General features: G+C 50.5%; 1 protein-coding gene across 2 annotated transcripts in view; it reads right to left on the reverse strand.

Moving 5' to 3' along the window:
- The window catches only part of LOC146204290 (protein singles bar-like), a 34,621-nt gene extending 16,269 nt beyond the window's left edge, over positions 1 to 18,352 (reverse strand). Inside the window, exon 1 of one of the 2 annotated variants that reach the window (XM_084589234.1) lies at positions 17,995 to 18,352. In XM_084589234.1, coding sequence (XP_084445360.1) covers positions 17,995 to 18,105 — 111 coding nt within the window. In that variant the 5' untranslated portion in view covers positions 18,106 to 18,352. Of the gene's footprint in view, positions 1 to 5,794; positions 6,021 to 17,994 lie in introns of those variants that run through there. The other variant, XM_084589235.1, reaches the window with a different exon arrangement.
- Positions 18,353 to 18,669: the final 317 nt, after the last annotated feature.

Here is an 18,669-nt window from a genome sequence, read left to right on the forward strand (position 1 = left end):
GTGGGTGCCTGCCGAATGCTCAAGAACCTGAAACGCTCACCGGACAACAAGGTCGAGCTAGTTCGCTTTCCCGCGCACATTGGGGACGTCTCTCCGCATCTACAAACCTCAACGAGGCTGCTCACTCTGTCGTACGAGGTCTCGCAAACCATGCCGGAGAGGCAAGCTGACGAGCTTCAATGACTTAACAAAAGCATTCTACTTGCCGGACCTTCCCTCCGCCTGCCCCGCCGCGGTGGTGCAGTTGTAAGACGCCCAACTACTGTCGGAGTACCCGGGTTCGAACCCGACCGCTGGCGGCTGCGTTCCGGAGGAGGCGAAACGTAGTGGGATGTCAGTGCACGTTAAACAACCCCAGGCGGTCGAAATTTGCTGCAGTGTCCTTCACTACGGCGTCTCTCATAGTCTGAGTTGATCTGGGACGTTACTCTCCACAAACCAAAAAACCAACTTCCCTATGCCTAGCAGCAAACTATGCAGAGCTCAGGCAGTCGCCGGGAGGCAATCACAAACACATTCCCGAACCCACTGCAGTGTAACAGGATTTACACCTTTATACCACCACGTACAAGGTATGGAAGACAAACATATATCTACTCTTAAACACATACTCTGTGAGTGTAAGGCACACCTGACCGGTGTTAATCCCGGAAACCCTATCGTCGAGGTGCTCCGCCGCTCTGAGAGGCTCCAGCCTAAACGACCAACTCTGGGCCGATCAGCAGGCCCTCGACGTTCCCACTCTCGATGTTCCTCTCTCTCGACGTTCACACGTGGGAGACCTAAGCTCTGTAACGCTAAACCCTGCCGGACACTAAATAATGCTATTACTCTCTCTGCATGTGTTCTATTTGTTGATTACAGTTAAGCAGCAAGACAGCGCTGTCGGCAGCCCATTTATTTGGGAAGCTCCGGGTACATGCTGTTTCCACTCATATTTAAACAACAGCATAATAAAATAAAATAACCGGCAAAAACAGCAACATGCACTCCGACAGGACCGAATCAAATTTCGAGCCTGAGCGTGAAGACTGCGAGTGATCACACTGATTTAAGAAAGTGATCATCTCTGTCTCTGTGCGTGATCTCGAAAGCGAAAATTTAGCAGTGCACAGAAAAAAAAAAAAAAAAAAAAAAAAAAAAAAAAAAAACGGAGGAGAGGACGAGACATTGAGACCGACGATTACGAAATATACCACTGCTGGCAGAGACCAGAGAAGTCTTGAACCATGAAAAAAAAAAAAAAAAAAAAAAAAAAAAAAAAAAAAAAAAAAGGAAACGAATGGCTTCGGACATTCTCGCGAAAACCCAAAGTGTGGGACATATTCAAGTATAGGCAGGCTGGCTGCATGAGCCGATCATAGAGTCGAACAAACCCCTAGGTCGGGAGCACGGGGCTTTTGGTAGTATTTATGGCAGGGAGCCGAAACCTTCCGTGTCAACAATTGGCCGGCGCTCGACACTATTACGACCGCAAATCCTTCGTTACTTTAGTTCTGAATTTCGTGGTCGCATCAATATGTGCGCATCCAAAGGGCCTTATATCTCACAGTATTTATAGACATTTATTAAGATTCAGTTTAGGAACCACGACACTCAAAATGAACCACGTTGCCTTGGTTATGAATTGGTGACTAGGTGGTCCCTAAACGCTGCAGCTTTTGTCAAGCACGCAAAGCCCAAGCGGCTTCCATCTAAGCCATGCATTGGCCCTTGGAACAACTGAGCTCTAGCAAGGAGAGGACGAGACCTGCGCCCACTTTCGAGGTAATTGGAATGCTAAAGACGCAAAACCAACCTTGCTGCATGACCCAGAAGCAAAGCCGAAGAGCTGCATGTTTTCTTTTTCACAAATGCTGCGGGTGCAGTATGAGGACTGTGAAGAGCGTTCACCGCTCAAACCGCTGTTGTGGGAGCCAGTAGATTTTGTAAGCGGTGTAATTACAAGCGAGGATTCCAAATTCTCATTCTGTTAACGTACCCATCTGGCCACAATTCCTACATGTTGCGTCTAGCCTTGCAGTTGTGTTCCACGGCTGGTCAGGCTGCGCAACACGACTGCACGGCCTACCGAGAAGTCCGCACATGCACTGGTGGAGCCTGTTAAGCGCAGCAATTACTGCAGCACTTGCGCGTACCGCATAACGACACAACGCGTACCGTGCTGCAAACGAGCCAGCTTCCTAGCGGAGCGTGCAAACACCGTTAGCAGGCGCCGGAGATTTTTGCGTGTAATTTTTTTTTTTTTTCGGGGATTTTTGCGGCCCGCGCGCCGCTGACATTGAGGTGCCACTGCCGCTCTAAGCGGTCGACTTCACGAGCTGCAGAGACCAAAATCACCGAGGCACCCGCAGGCAGGCGGCAAAGCGCGACACATTCGTAGCGGATGACGTGACCGTGTTCCCTGCACCTCGGGGCCCAATCCCACGTTCAGCGAGGCCAGGCAGTCCCGGCTGAATAAAACGGCCTGCCGTAAGCGCGGGCCATTGAGGTCAATTACCACCCGCTTCTCTGCCTCTCTTTACGCAAGTCGCTTACGCGGAAAATGGAACCGTTTTACGTCTCCCGGCGGAGTAATTGATTACCGCTGACAAGTCATTCTGCGGGACACAATTTGCTGAGGAGGGCCGCCGAGTTTCCGGGTGGCAGAGAAAACGAAGCGTTCCAGTGAGTACCGCAGCGCCCGCCGGCGGGCCCTTAGATGCGGCCGTTCGAATACCTCAGGGGTGTGCGCTGGCCTGACCGATATTAGTGCTTAGAGGAAAAAAAGAAAGAAATATAGAAAAAAAAAAAGGAAGAGAACGAATATTGGGGCTACCGCGTGACGAACAGGTTCCTCGGTACTCTTCTTGAAGTAATATCTCGAGGAGGCGCCTCATTTGCGTGCACGCACTAGTTTTCTTCCGTAAGCCCCACGCACAACATGATACAAATCGGGAAAGAAAACTAGAATTCCCAAGTACAAGCTGTCCTGAAGGTAACAAAATCAGATCACTCGCTCGCTCGCAAAACGGCGCGAGTAATCCCACCTAACCCTCTTTTCTTCGCGGACGCACCGTCGCCCAAGATGGGGACCTGGATTGTGTAGTACAGGCTAGCGCCCAGAATTTTAGTTACTCTCTAAATTGCAGACGGTTACGTGGATGTGCCCCATAGCACAATCAGCGCGGTTAAGTTTGTTTCTTTCATCGGATATTTCGCGACAGACGGACAATAGAAACGGCGTAATCGACGTCGAGTATATCCCTGCCTATTTCATTTGCATAGAAAGAGAGAGGAAAAGAGAAGGTGGGCAGACCAAACGAGAAGGTTGGAAGGTGAGTGGTTTGGGCCGCGCGGAGCGTATGCCCTTTCCCACAGAGGAGTAGGACGATTTTTTTTTTTTTTTTTTTTTTTTTTTTTTTTTTTTTTTTTTCGCTGTCGTACAGCGCCCTGTTTGCGCACGCAGCGACCCCGCCCACTGAATACAGAAGGGGAGCGCACGCAGACCGGCCAAAAGCGCGACGATGAAAGCGGCGGCGGATGTTTTCCAGTGAAGCCCTACCGTCGGAGACTCCGCGAGCCTCCAAGGCCTGTTTATTCTGGAAGAGGAACAAGCCGTGCCGGATGTACCGCTCTCTTTGGTAACGGCGTCGGGCACTGCGCCCTCAGCTTGCCCGTGTGCCGGACACCCGACTCCGCGGTGACGCGCCGGCGTTGCCTCAGCCTGCGCTAGATCCCGTGAAGAGCCTGAACGCACTGACGCGCTCGAAGACACTAATAGACACGCTGACGAGACTTTATTTACTTCTTGCCTCCTGGGAGCGCTGGAAATGCATCACGAGGAAAAAATATTTTCACTCTGCACATAGGTGTTGGCCAAAAGCTTGCAGAGCCGTTAACCTTCTCATTTAGTATATTTTATGGAGTGGAATGATGCAACTGAAGTGGAACGCGGCTCTACGCAGGGGAAGGCGTTTCAGTATTATGCGCCTGCTCTGCAATGACATGCCCCTCCATCTTGATGATTTCCCAAGGGCGCCAACAATTTCGTGATGTCACCTCACACTGTGACTGAACCGAGCAAATAAAAGAGGACAGAAAACACGCGGGTGGCGCTGCGTGGACAGAATATACGAAAAAATAAAGTCGTATACTCGAAGTTGGCCTCTCCAGCTTACCTTCCACGGTACAGGCTCGGAAGTATACGGTGTGCATCACGCCTCCAGTAATCGTAATCAAGCTACCACCATAACCGCCTGGCTATGTGTGGAAGGCATATGTTTCGGTCATCCTGTAGACAGGATTTTGTTGGCAATTTTATTTTTATTTCGGTTTACCTGCCTACACTAATTTACGTAGATAATACCTGTGGGCATGGCACACGATTTCTCGTCTACAGTCAAGACGAAGTCCTGGAGCGTCAATGTTTTCGAAGCGCCTTCATCGTCCCGGTGATCAAATATGCACATATTCTTTGCGTGGTAAAGAGGAAACAAAAAGGGAGAAACGCTCTCGTCTAAGGCTCACTTGCGGACCGTTAGTCGCATACGTGCACTTTCTTACTTGGTGAAACAAAACTTTTTTTTTTCCTTCGCCCGCGTGTCATAGTGTAGCGTAGCGTGTGTGGCTCGGGATGCAAGGGTCCTGGGTTCGATTCCAGCCTCAACTTCTCATCTCCCAAGAGCTACTCGGGCTACAGTTCTGCCAACCCGGCCTTGCCACGTGGTCTCGTGACGTCACCTAACCTGACGACCAATGAGTTCCCGGCCATGTCACCTGCTAACTAACACCTGCCAGAGGCATGCTCGCGATTTTTGACACAAAATTCCGGCGCTGAATTTTTTTACTGAAATCCCGGAAGCCATAACGCTATCGAGTTAAAATGGCCCCTATCATTTCATTCGCGCTGGTTAAATTAGGCTAATACATCAGTCCTCTGGTATTTTCCCGGTAGCATCAAACGACGCCTGTGGACGTGTCTTCAGGCAGTTTAAGACTACTCGCCAACATCAAAATAATGTCTTATGCGCAACCACAAAATGACTGCATCGCCATTCTTGCGAATTGCGCCCTCAAACACTGCGAGCGGAAACAAACACTGTAAATTAGGGGAATAAAAACAACCGACTCTGCACTAAATGTCGCCTATAAACATTTACATGCATTGCGAACTACAAGCTTTACACTGCACATTTCGAACGCAACAATTGTTCCATCCGCATTGCGACCATCCGCGGAGCACGTAATGCCGTCAAAAATAAACACGCCTGGCCTCGAAATGCGAACTTGGCGCTCTTGATAGAACTTGGACATGTTTGTGGGATATCATAAAAAAGAGGCAATTGGAACATATATCCTCAGCCCAGAAAACGGTTATCCAGACAAATACGACTTCTGGCTTTATTTTATACATTCTGCTTTGTTTTTTAGAGTGGGAAAAAGGAAAAAAATTAACACCCCAATAACACAAACAGCAGCCTCTTTGTTCTTTTTCCACCGGCGCCTAAAACTAACGGTGAAACAAAGAGCCCAGGTCACAAGGAAGCTCGTCGTAAGGAAGACGCTTCGAGCTTCTCTGGAGAGCACCGCGAAGCATTGACAGCTCACACGCCGCGCCCAAAGTGGACAGGGCTGCTGCTCCAATTTCAAGGAGCCCTGACCGAGGGAGCCAAAACGAGCGGCGGAGGACGCGGGTCGGCCAGCAGGGAAAGTCTCCCGGCCGACTCGCGGTCACCGCCACTGCACAACCGCTGCCCCATCGCGCGGGGCCCGCCCCTCTCGGGGGCCCCAGAAAGGAAAGAGCGGCGCTCACGGTCTCGGAGACGCGCAGCAGGCCAGGGATGCTGCAGCAGTCCTCATTCTTGACGCTGATCCTGGTCACGGTGCGTGTGTGGGACATGTCGGCGGCTGGCCTTTTCTGGGTGACGCTCTGAGTGCGGAGTCTGCGACCTGGGTCGGTTGCTGCCGGTGACGAGCGCGAAAACGCTCCTGAGCGACGAACAAAACACTGCGCCCACTTCCGCAAGCAGGTCCGGTATGGAGCGGCAGGCGCGAGGAGGCGACGCGGCAACGCCTCGCCCGGTGCGTGCTGCGCGCATACTTGCCCCCTCCTCTCCCTCAGCGGGCATTTCGCAAGAGGCGGCCATTCAAGGGATGAGTGCGCGTTTTTGCTTTCTCACCCCGGGGGCCCCTTCCTCCCGTATACGGCGCAAGAAGGTCAAACGTCGGAGGAGACCCGTGCATACGCGGCTTGCGAAACTAAACGCTATGTCGCCTCCTCCTCACCCGCTCAGAGGGGGCGGAATGAGCTACGCTTATTGTTTCTGCTTCGTGGAAGAGCGCCCCATGTCGGCGCCATGTCTTCGCCGTGCGCGCGGGCCGCGAGTCTGACAGCGCCCGGACATCTGCGGTGCACCTGGTCTCGGGCCTATGCGGCGCCGTCGAACCACACTTGGCTCCGCGACGACAGGCATCTGTCTGCGCCTGCGCGACGCGATTCCATGCGCAAGCCACTTTGGCGTCTGCTGTGAGACTAGTCGCGAAGACGCTATGAGGACGAACGCCAGAGGTTAACCGCTCGACCGGAAAGCGTTTACTTCGACTAGCGTTTCCTTTGTTCGTGTGTAGGACCTGTTGATAGCAGCCGAGTACCGAGCCTCCGGGATTTCCATTCTGTGTACCACTTTCACAACAGGTCAAGATCGTTAAAGGCACCCCGAAGCGTTGAGAGAATGGGCCCATAGCCACGATGATACGGCCGTTGACAACCGTTCGCACTAAGCTGCCACATTGTCCGGCTACGGGCCGTACGTTACAATGATTTAAAGCCCCGCTTTAGCCAACCCGTGCGAAGGTGTCTGCGTGGCCTAGGAGTAGTGTTCCTGGCTCAGCATTCAAGAGCAAGATTGATTCCTATCCTTCCCTCCCACCTCAAATGCGCCGCAGAGTTGGCAGCTCCTCAAAACCCTGTGGCAGCATATGGTACTGTTACTTCACAAGACGCAGTGATGAATCAAGTGTTCGCCGAGAGAGAGAATAAACTTTATTTATGCAAGTTAATTACGCGGGTCGTTCACCCAGGTCCAGGAAACCGTCGATATCACCTACTAGAGCCATGCCCTGAGTTTTCGTTCAAAACGTTGACAACGCAGCATTTTAGCATTTTCTGTAGAACAAAGCCTCTAGCTCTATCCCGTTATAAAAGCCATTAAAACTAAAGCGGGAAAGTCGCAGCTATTCCCTCAATAGTCTAATATAATAAGGCTAAAGGAAATAACAATTTCTAAGCATTTGCGACAAATTAACGAGAAGTTCTGGAGGTTCGAAGGTGGAGACGATACCTTGAAGCCCACAGAAGGAAATATGGTTATTCCATAAGTCTGCATTATTTTCTCCTGTGCAAACAAGCGATCATTAAGAGAGAGAGAACATTTATTGATTTATTTCGTCCATGTTAATGCCCCAAGCCGATGATGAGTGAGGGCCTATATCACCTTACACATATATGGGCGATCCCACAGTACCGTGTGGAGATAAGCAGGAGAAGCGATCCAGCTCTAAAAAGAATATGGTGCGTGGATTGGAAGGAACCTGCGTTGCAGGTAGTTGAGGGCTTTAGGTTTTATTTATTCCGCCTACAATAAGCCGCAAAAGCAGGAAGCAGTGAAAAAAATAAAGAATTTCAGTGGTTTCGGAACGCGCAAGCGGAGGGGAAGTACCATCCGTGCGGCTTGTTCCATTTTTCATAAATGAGCGAGTATGCAACCCGTCACAATCAGTCTTAAACGTGGTTACTTCGCACGTACGTAAGTCTGGCATTTTTTTTTTACCGTGTGCCTATTATAATAACGAATTCCAATCGGCGATCCGGAGCTGCTCCGAATCCTTGAAGGAGGAGCAAGATGTGGAGGGAATCTAAAAAGAGATCATGCCGTTGTGGTCCGGCCAGAATTTCTGATTTCTTGGGACCGCCCATTGAAACAGCGCTTCTGTTTCGAGGAGCAAGGAAACTTGCTACTGATCACCGACTCGAATTCGCCATAAGAAATCATTATTATTTGGTTGAGAACTCAGCATGCATGCCGAGGCATATTATAGATGCCAGAAGTATATTTTCAGGATACCACCAAGGCACTTTTACAAGTTCGCACAGGAAGTAGCAGCGCGACATATTCCGGAAATGGGACCGGGTTAGCAAAATTTATTTTAATTTTTTGTAAGTGTTTAGCAGAAATAAAAGAAGTAGTGGGAGATCAGAACGGTAGCGGTTGATGACACTTCTGTTACATTGACATTGGGTCAATATGTCATCATTCTGTGCGTGTATCCACGCTAACGGTTTCCATCCGCAATACCAGAAATACGTTCCTGCTTTCCCGCAAAAAAAAAAAAAAAAAAAAAAAAAGAGTAAAAAATAAAAAAAATAAAAGAAATAAAAAAAAATAATAAAATAACGAAATCTTGGCTCTGCCTCGCTTCGCTTCCGTGTCTGCCGTTTTCATCGTTTCTGCCACGAAATATGAATGACTGTCAAGGCAGATGTGACTGCCAGCCCCAATAATCGAATTCGGCCGCAGAAATGTCCCGGCCTTACTGCATTCGACGCTCGTCTCGTGGCAGTTCGTTGCAAACCACGCGGTAGCGGCTTTGACCGTCTTTCAGCGTCGGCGCCGCTCACAAAATAAAAACTTGATTTGCTCTTCCAAAGGCTTGCAAGCGCATCACTATGCAAGTGTGTTACTATAGGAGACGGACTCGTCGCCTCAGACCGAAAATAACAACGAAAAAGTATGCTCAATTAACGTTTTGCAAATTAGCTTTAACAAAAAAAAAGTCAGTAATCATTACATGCACGCAGTGGCCAGCTGGTTACAGAGTACGAGTTACGCCCAGTAAAAGGAGAAAAAATAGGCAGGGGTTATGTGTATGTGAAGAAGGTTATAGTGCGAAAGCACGAACACTTTTTTGAGTCTCGTTTTAGCTGGGTGCAATTTGTTTTTCCTTTTACACTTTAGTTACCTTTAGTTCTTTGGCTATGGGTGTGGTACGCTGCAGTTTCAGCTGTACATGCAGCGCCATTTGGAGCCGCCGCGTAAAATGGAAGTTTAAACGTGGCCTCCGTGTCAGCTCCAGTGCAATATGGCGCGTTTGAAAGCAGAGGCCAGGATTTTGACTTCACATGGGGCGCAACCTGGAAGCCGCCACGTCAAATTGCAGAGTTTTAACCCTATACATCAGCCTGGTTATAACGAGCGACAGTACCCGCCCTGGTGGATCAGCGGTTGAGACACTCAGCTATTGAACCCGAGTACCCGGTTCGAACCCGACCGTTACGAACATGCTGCTATAGTGTCCCTTTTCTTTTTAGTGTAAAAGCACAGGAGGCGCATTCTCAGTCATTGGCTCTCTCTCTCTCTTTCTGCTGGCGAGCTTGAAAGACTCGCGCGTTGGAGCTGCTATATATACCGGACTAAGTTTGAATTACGCGCGTGAGGCCACGTGGTAATGACCTCACAAAACTGCTTAACCAATCAGAGCGAAGGCATTAGCAAGATTGGACAAAAGCTTCTTGGCCTATGACGGTGAGGGTATGAGTGTTTTCGAACTAATAACGTGCGGAAGTCAGGGTCATGTATTAAGTAGTCACTCATGCGGTCTGAGGCACTTGATCCACTACCTTACAACAACCCTCTGCAAACTAGGAGGCTCCAAATCGCCGCCAAATGTCGTCTGCTAGCGCAGCGCTGTTCGCTGTCATCACATGCATCGGGCAGACCCGGATAAGCAACTTTCTGCGTTGCATGTCACAACACTTCAAACTACCCATGGAACAGCGCTGGAAACAGTTAAGACTAAACAGGGAAAGAATGACGGACACAGGCGCTAACAATTCAACTTTTATTTCGGAACACAGCACATATGTAGATGCATAAATGGAGTGGAGTCAAAGCGATCTTGCGCTATCGCCGATGAACATTGTATCTTGCTCCTGTCAACTTCAAACTAAGTGTAAGGCCGCTAAGCATTCGAGTCTTTAAACGCATATCATTTGTGTGTTTCCGTCTGTTCCATTGCTGCATACTTCACCCCATCGCCAGACAGCCATCCGAGAGATAGAACCCCAACTTTTTAGAAGGAGCCAAGGGGCTTTCTAATTTCACTTCCAGTGGGAGGTGTTATGATTGGTCCTTCACGGTCCCGTGATCTCTATGACGTCATCACTCTTAGTCAATCTAGGGATACCGTATTTCGTGGCGGAGGGGTTCTGGTGTGAAGGGAACTTTAATGATAACTAATTGAATCTTTCACGCTCTGGCTACCGCAGCACTGAATACACAGGTCACATGATGCTCACATTCCGTCTAGTGGCGCAACCTAGCAATAACATGGCAACCCAACGTTTAGTAATGAACTTCCATTTCGTTTTTCTCATTTAACTTCGGTGATATACAGTATTATCTTACTGTCGAGATCACTTCCTCAGCAAGCATGTATATAAGTTATTTATGAGTAACTGACATTTTGTACGTCAGTTAACGGTAAATCGAAATCTCAATGACAAAAGATAATATCTAAAGGCGTTCTGACAGCACACATATTCCCCATTATATAATCGGAAAAACAAAAGCATTGCGCATAACCTTCAGCGAAAAAAGGAAATGAGAACTAAGCTCCGAAAAAGGTCCGTCAATTTACTACAAACCAAAACCGTCAAGTTCAATCCACACATATATTCATTCATGCTTGGTTTCCTTTTTGCACACATTTTCCTTCAAACGTTTTCTTTCCCCCGTGGACCTTATTTTTGTATTAAAAATACAAACCTCTCATCCAGTTTCATTTCATTTTCTGTGAAAAAAAAAAAAAATAATAAGGCATCCTTGTCTATTGTATTCAAATTTATGCGTCGAAGTCCCTCGCAGCGACTGGAGCATGCTCTAATTTCAACACATGATCTCTGACATTCGAAATCGATAGTCCTTCCATGGAGAGACAGAGAAAAAAAAACGAAATAGAGAGAGCGTTAGTCTCGTCGGTGCCGTTCGCCCCGAGAGAAGTTTCCCAACGACCAGCGTCGGAGTTCACCGAGACAGTTCACCGAGACCCCATGGCAACAATCGGGGCAGCGGCCGTATCGACCGCCTTCCACAGCGCGTGCAGTGCGCTTTCCCCAAAGGGGAAGCGCGCGTGATGCCTGCAGGGCGTCGGCCCGTCCAGGGCTGTCGTCCACCGCATGGATTCATCGGAAGGGAGTGACGCGCGAGCGGCCATCGCGATCCTGCCCGTGCGGCCACACCTGCTGCTGTCAGCCCGTTCTGGGACGACGTGCGCGCTTCTTTGTATTTAGTTTTGTTTTTCTATTCGCGCCTCGGCCTCGCGCTGGCCCGCCGCTGTTCCGCGTTGCGGATCGCGCCTCCTCCCTTGACCTTTCGCTTCGCTCTCAAGGACAATGGAGCACGCACGTCTCCTCTGACGCCTTCCATCGCATAACGAATGGATGACGAAGAGCGAAGCGTCATCGCAGCAGGGACGATTCGTGATACGACCATACGACGCGGAGCGCGAGCCGCGTAGTCTGAAGTGTCTCTCCGGCCGGGAGATGATGCACGCGAGACCTTTCAGGGCGGCTGGAGTGGACCGACATCATCGTGTGTACCAGCGAAAGTGACGCTCTTCATCATGACTCCCTATTTTTCGGCAGTGCATGCAGTTTCGCGCCAGATAGTGCTGCGATGCGCAACGCTATACCTCGGGTTAAAATAAATAAAAAATGGTAGAACCATAATACTTCTCCAGCTAGCGGAACGCGTCGTGTCACTTTTTCACGTTGTACTACCCTTTGTATTTATTTATTTTAAAAGCAAATTATGATGCTCTTGAATTTATCGCCAAGCCAAACACTCTGAGGTTGCCACGCACATCCAAAATTTCTTTACGAACGTGAGGTTCTTTACCGTTTCTAGGAAGCGGCAGTTATAATGGTGCCAACGGCGCAATGACACGGGACACGTGCCTCCGTCACGCACTTCACAACACAGTGCACCATCGGTGAGGTTCCAGTTCTTGAAGACCGATGTGTGTCGCTCTAATTAAGAGGCCACTGCTGGCGTGATAAGGCGGAAGAAAAAGCGCGCAGTATCCGGGGCAGCTTGGCACTTCTGAGTCACCCAACGAAAGCGAGAAAACCAGCGCGCAGTTGTGGGCCGAAAAGCCTTGAGCCGCTTTCCCTTCTGCAGTCAGCAGCGGGTAAATAACGGGCCGAGAGCACGTAATCGACCGACTTCTTTAGGCTCTGAAGAAGTCAGAAATTTCTTTCCCTGTCGCAGCGAAATGTGCCGTTGAGTTACTAGAAGGCGTCGTCCAAGGCTAGCACTGAGGAGCCTTTATTTGATGCGAGCAGCCGGGACACCTCAGTCGGTCCTTAACAGTTCCAATTGAAACATTCAAGAATTTACCGCGAAATATCGAGTAAGTATGAGCGCAGTAGAGGCCTCAACGATGATCAACATATGCCAACAAGTTGCGGCCCTTCACGACCGAGACCGGCGCAGGCCAGGCGCACCCCGGGTGAGGGTCGCTGGAACCGCGCCCGAAGTTGCGCGCTCGGTTTCGCCCACGCGCATAGTGAGCGTAGGAAGCTCAGGAGGTGGCGGCAGCGCCGGTTTCTCTGTGCGCACTCTCACCCGCCGCCCTCCGCGACCCTCCAGAGTCGGTCGCGAGAGACGCGTCTGAGCAAGACCGCTGCATGGCGCCCACCTGAGAGTGCGGCTGAAAAGCAGCTGTAATAATGACAGACAGTTTGATGATTATGATTCAGTGACAGCGAGGCTACTCGTAAAGGCGACGAATGCATAAGGGCGAAAGCCTGTGCAAAACGAGTCTGCCGAGCGCTTCTCGACCGCGTGGTAGTCGTAGTGTCGGCACGTACTATCAAAGCAGTCGGAACGAAGCGGCCACCACGGCCGGTTACATTCGAAGAGAGTAAAAGAAGATGCTGCACAGCGACTGGGCAGATCCCGCGTAACCAGCCTCTTCCGAACGAGGGCGTCAATCAATCCGCCGTTCCCCAGCTCTCTACCGGCCTGTCAGTTCACTATATACAAAGCATCAGCGAGGCGATGCTCCTTTGTATCGACTGGAGCTTGCTAGTGCATCTCGCTGCCTGCAGCTGTACGCGGAGTAAGGCGCGCTTCGGTCTCACCCACTCCAATGGCACTTGTTCAAACTCGACTCTTCCAGTACCGTGGCAGAAATCCTTTTTCAACACGAAACAAAAGAAGTGTGTGTGTGTGTGTGTGTGTGTGTGTGTGTGTGTGTGTGTGTGTGTGTGTGTGTGTGTGTGTGTGTGTGTGTGTGTGTGTGTGTGTGTGTGTGTGTGTGTGTGTGTGTGTGTGTGTGTGTGTGTGTGTGTGTGTGTGCGTGCGCGTGCGCGTGCGCGGGCTGTCGGTGGAGCTCAAACCACCTGAGAACCCCCTCGCCTGCATCGTCGTCAGGTATTGGCGAATCATCGAATTTTTCCAACAGAAACCTTTTGAAGCAGAGGAAGGTAGAATACAATGTTATCCATGCAGGTGGACTGAAAGAAGGAGAAAACAATTCGGGATGACCTGTGACCCCGGCGTAATACTACGAGACTGAGGACGACGGCGCGGGCCGAATACTTGTCTTGTGCCTGCTAATGTCCATCAAACAGTTTGCAGCTCCTGCTGAACACCTACAAGAGGAACCTACCCATAATTGACGTTGAGCACTTCTAATTATCTCGGGACATTTCAAACAGAGTGCCAGAATTTCTATCTTCTCTTACCCTGCTTCGAAACACCCATGCACGCACAAGCGAAATCGACTTCGTATCGAAAATGAAGCAATGGATTCAGTGGAAATATGAGTAAGAAACGCAGTCTGAATATGCTTCAGAGTGAAATGGCAATGGGACTGCGAACCACGCCTCATTCTTCCACACAGGAAGTGACAGGAGTTGCACCTAACATCGCCTCTGATGTCAACATGCTTGAGAACGCGGTTGCGTGCAGGCCTTCCTTTGCTTTCCCCCGCTACAATTTGCGTGCCTCTCTTTGTGGCAAGGGTGCGTCACGCTGTCACGTGCGCGTATGCACAGCTCGGGTATTATCTCTCCAAGAGCGGTTATACTTCAACAATGTCACCTCTTTCATGTCCTGTCTGGCGAATTGGTGAGCGGTGAACGATTGAAAATTGCGTTGCCAATTGCAAAAACTTGATTAATATCATTCCCAAAACCGCGTCGAGAGACTCAAACTATAGCAATTTCACTTATTTTTTCTTATTGTTCAATTCAATCCATTCAATTTATTCGTTCAGCCCCACAACATACTACTGGGAGCGCGGCAAAAGAGCCAACAAAATCGTCGGCTTGGCGGGAACCGCCCCCCCCCCCCCCCCCCCCCCCCATGCACCCTACTAAATTCAGACACACTGTTTATTGAGCAGCCGTTATCGTCTTTCTAAACCGTAAAAAATCATGCTACTCTGTTTCTCGCGGGCTTTTCAGAACATTCGAGGTTACGTATCTTACGCTGCACCCTTCAGTTTTCTCGTCTGATAGCCTTCGCTTCGTTTCTTCTTTTTTTTTTTTTTCCGACTGACGCCGTAAAGCCCGAGTCACACTGCGGAAACACAACAGCGACATCAACCGAACAAGTTCGCCAAACAAGCCGCCAACATGTTTCCGAACCAACTTGTTGCCCAACAGCATGTCACACCGCAAAAACAGCCGGGAAGCCGAACAGGTTGCTGCAGTGTTGCCTCGGTGTGACAATGTTCAACCGAACAAGTTTGCCGAACAAGCCGCCAACAAGTTTCCGAACCAACTTGTTCCCCAACAGTATGTCACACCGCACGAACAGCCGGGAAGCTGAACAGGTTGCTGCAGTGTTACCTCGGTGTGACACTGTTCGGCAACCAAAACAAGCAGGAAACAGTGTCTGTCAACGCTGTTTGGCCTGTTCGCCGGCCGGGCGAATTTCCGGGCGACAACACACCAACCAAAGCACTCATATCTGAGCTGATTGACTCATTCCTGCGCATTTCCTACTTGCAGATACTTTTTTTTTTTTTTTTTGCAGAAAGTTTCCTTATAGACCATTTTCCACTTGTGGCTGTTGTGGCGTCTTGCAGGCAGCGCATGCAGACGAGCGCTGACGACGGTCGCTCCTCCCGTTGTCGAGCGAGATTGCTGCGGTTGCACACCGGCGTTTCGTAGGGATTCTATGTACGTCCATGCTGTGATGTAAACAATTGTTGAGTACACCTAACTATAACCAAAACTCTGCTTAATTGCAGTTTTCATTCACTAAAACTTGTAGAGGCTGTCGCAGACGGTGCACCGATGGTCCGCGTTGTCCGTCGCCGCTGCCGAGACCGCGGAGTGGTGCAGCATATGTACCGCGGCTTGGTTTGATGCAGTGCATGTTCGTATCAGAAAAAAAGCTGCTATCGGAAGGACTGCCTGCTGTACTTGTGCAACAGCAGCATGCCTGCACAAAGTGTGGAGCAGCTTTCGGCAACAGCGCCTCCCGGAGGTGCGCCAGGCGATGATATGCGCTGCTGCCTGCCTGCCGTACTCGTCGCTGGGCCTAGTCTGTTTTGGCGGACGGCACGGAGAAAGAAAAAAAAAAAAAATAGGAGGGAGCGCCGCGGGCTGGTGGTGAATGAAGCCTAGTCATAAAAAAATATAATAGAAAGCACCATGGGAATTTCGCCGTCAATTGACATGGCAAGCGGTAGACGGTAGCTGGTGTCGGTTGCGGTTGCACGTACGCCCCGCTCTGGAGAAATGCCTTCGCTACGCGACGCCTGCTCTAGAAATCTGAGGCGCGCGCTGAGCGCAGACGATGGATGGAACTTTGGACCATTAGACGGGCCGATGGCCTAGGAGCTGCCGCTGCCACAGTACACACGTGTGTTTCGCGACGTGTGGTTGGGTCCCCTCGGGCCTCACTGCGCCATACGAAATGCTTGCGGGGCTCGGCGCACGAAGAGCAAAAAGGACGAAGCGCTGATCCGCTTCGTCCAGTCGTCCCTCGTGTTCTTGTGGTTCGCCTTTGTGCGCTGAGTCTCGCAAGCCTGGAATCAAACCAACTAGCCCAACAACAAAAGCTGCCATATGAAATGCCCCGTGCCGGAATGCTAGAGCTACACGGATATACCGCCCGGGACTGTCGCTCCAACGGTGAGTGTCCTGTTATGCGCACTCCTCGAGAAACGAGACGTTTGCTTGTCAGGGTATGTGCACGTATGGTACAGCCTCTTTCGCTATTCAATTTTCCCAGCCCCGCGTATAGCGCATGAATTTGGGCGAAATAGTAGCGGAATGGGCGGCTCCTGACATCGGCGCCTCAATGAGCAGCAAGTTTTCGCGGTGTGACACGGTGTCGCCCAACTGTCGGAGAACAAGTTCGCGACAGCTGTTGGCGGACGACAACGACATGTTTCCGAATAGTTCGTGTTGACGCGATGTGACAGGGCCGCCAACACTACGCGAACACGCTGTTGATGGACAGAGTTGACCAACTGTTTCCGCAGTGTGACTCCGCCTTAAGGAGAAAATAGGAGGACGCGATAAGTGGGTTACGATAAACGCCCCTACGCTGCCTAGTACATCGCTAAGCCACGTCACGTCTGTCCTTTCAGCCGTTTTTCTTTTTATTTTAGAAGTGAGATTAGAAAAGCACAAAAGATGTGCGAATCACACAGGGAAATGCAACGACGGAATAATGGCAAATACGACTGGTGACGCAGCAGCCTCCGCTGCTACGCATGCCCGCTCGAGATAGAAAATGTAGAGCAGAAAGACGCTCCTCAGGTGGAAATATTCGTACAGGCAAGGCTTTTATTATTTCCATCAAGTCACAGTTGTAAAACGGTGTGCGCAGATATATTCTAAAACCAGGCGGTGCCACAGCAAAGAGCGCATTTATGAGTAACAACCGAACGCAACGACTCTCAGCACGCAATTAAGGGACATGGCGAATAAGAAAACAGTTGTTTAACTAGCATACAACTGTTCCCTTAGCATAGTACATTCAGCGCTGCGACCCATGCAGACAAAATGTTTCCTTTTTGAGTGGCGCTTAGCACCCACCCGCAGCACAAGGCTTCTCGAGCATTTTCCATAACGCACCAAACGGCGACTGCCTCAAAACGAGTCGAGCACAAAGACAGCGTGCTGCCGAAGAAAGCAGGTCGAATTACGGCACTGGCATTTTTTTTTTTTTTTTTTTGAAAACAAGCCCGCGCGCAGCCTTCATAACGCAAATGTTGCACTTGTCCGCGCTGACCGAGGATTTCTTCAAAATGACCGCGAATCGGCAGCCGGTGCCGTCCCGAGAGGATCAGCCTCTCGACGCGGTGCCGGCGGGTCATCTCCAGAACTCGGGCAGCTCCGGCGGGCCGCGAATCAATTCCGCGCCCCAGAGCGCGCGCGCAGCGCGCGCGCGAAGGCGGTGTGCTCCACTTTTCGTCTGCTAAAAATGGAAGCAGACGAGCAGCCGTTCCGCCGCGTCCGACGCTTCACTTGACCTTTTGCACCCAACATATGCCACACCCTGCGCCGCTTGCACCGCAAATATTACACTGCGTGATTAACTGGTTCCATCCGTAATGCGCAGTAGTGGCTTTACAAGCGCGCTTGTGCGTTGAACAACAGCGTCACAGAGCGCCGCTTTGACAAGCAGACGACTACATCCTCGAGAACCACGCCCCAACACGTGATCGCTTTGCTCCCCAAACTGTTCAATTTCCCCTGCTGGTCATGTTGAATAATAAAAAAAGCAACGTTATTATTATTCTTTTTTATGGTGCCATGACGCCAAATGAGAGATGTCATATTAAATAGGTGTTTTGAACGATTGCTGTACCGATTGAGTTTCTCTTTCGGTTCAGGATGTTCGTTCAGTGAGCGCCCCATTACGTGGGGTATTCAGCGGTAACGGCTTTAATATGCCTATAAAGCGGTGACCAGCAAGAACTCACTGTTTCAAGGACCTTGAGGGCACCCTGGATGTTGCAGGCGTATCCCGTGTTGATCACCAGCGGCGAGCTAGATGTGGTCGTCATCCTGGTCACCGTCACGGTGTGCGACATCTTGTCTGAGAAGCGGGAAAAGTGACGAAGCTACGTAAGGGGAAAATATTGAGAATCCTGGGATCGACCACCGTCGCCTACTGCTCGAGCAAAATACGCGCGACCGAGGTTCACGTCGGTTCAAACTCCCAATTCCTCCACGATTTAGACCCGCTCCGAAAGCTACGCCGGCCGGCGACTGGTTTCCCTTGCTTGCTCACTGGCGTAACTCTTCGCGTTTGTTTTTCGTCTATGCGCGTTTCCGAGCGCCCCGGGACACTCCTCCCTTTATTTTTTTTCTCCAGCTTTTTTTTTTTTTTTTTTTTTTTTTTTTTTCAATTTTACCGTTGAACGGTCTTTCGCGCTCACGAGCGCACGCGCCCTCTGTGGGCAGAGCCAGCTACCACCTTCGCTCGGCCACGGCCGGTCTCGAGGGAGAGAGCGCGCGCTCTTTCTTACGGCCTTCTCAATCGCCGCGTGGACAATGGGAACTTTTCTCCTTGAGTCACGCTCTCCGCCGCCGCAAGGGGCGCGACCTGCTCACTGTTCGCTCCGCATCTGCTTCAGTGGCGGCGGGTGGCTTTT

The sequence above is a fragment of the Amblyomma maculatum genome, chromosome 1 (assembly GCF_055883805.1).
Source record: "Amblyomma maculatum isolate TAMU_Amacu chromosome 1, ASM5588380v1, whole genome shotgun sequence".
Lineage (NCBI taxonomy): Eukaryota > Metazoa > Arthropoda > Arachnida > Ixodida > Ixodidae > Amblyomma > Amblyomma maculatum.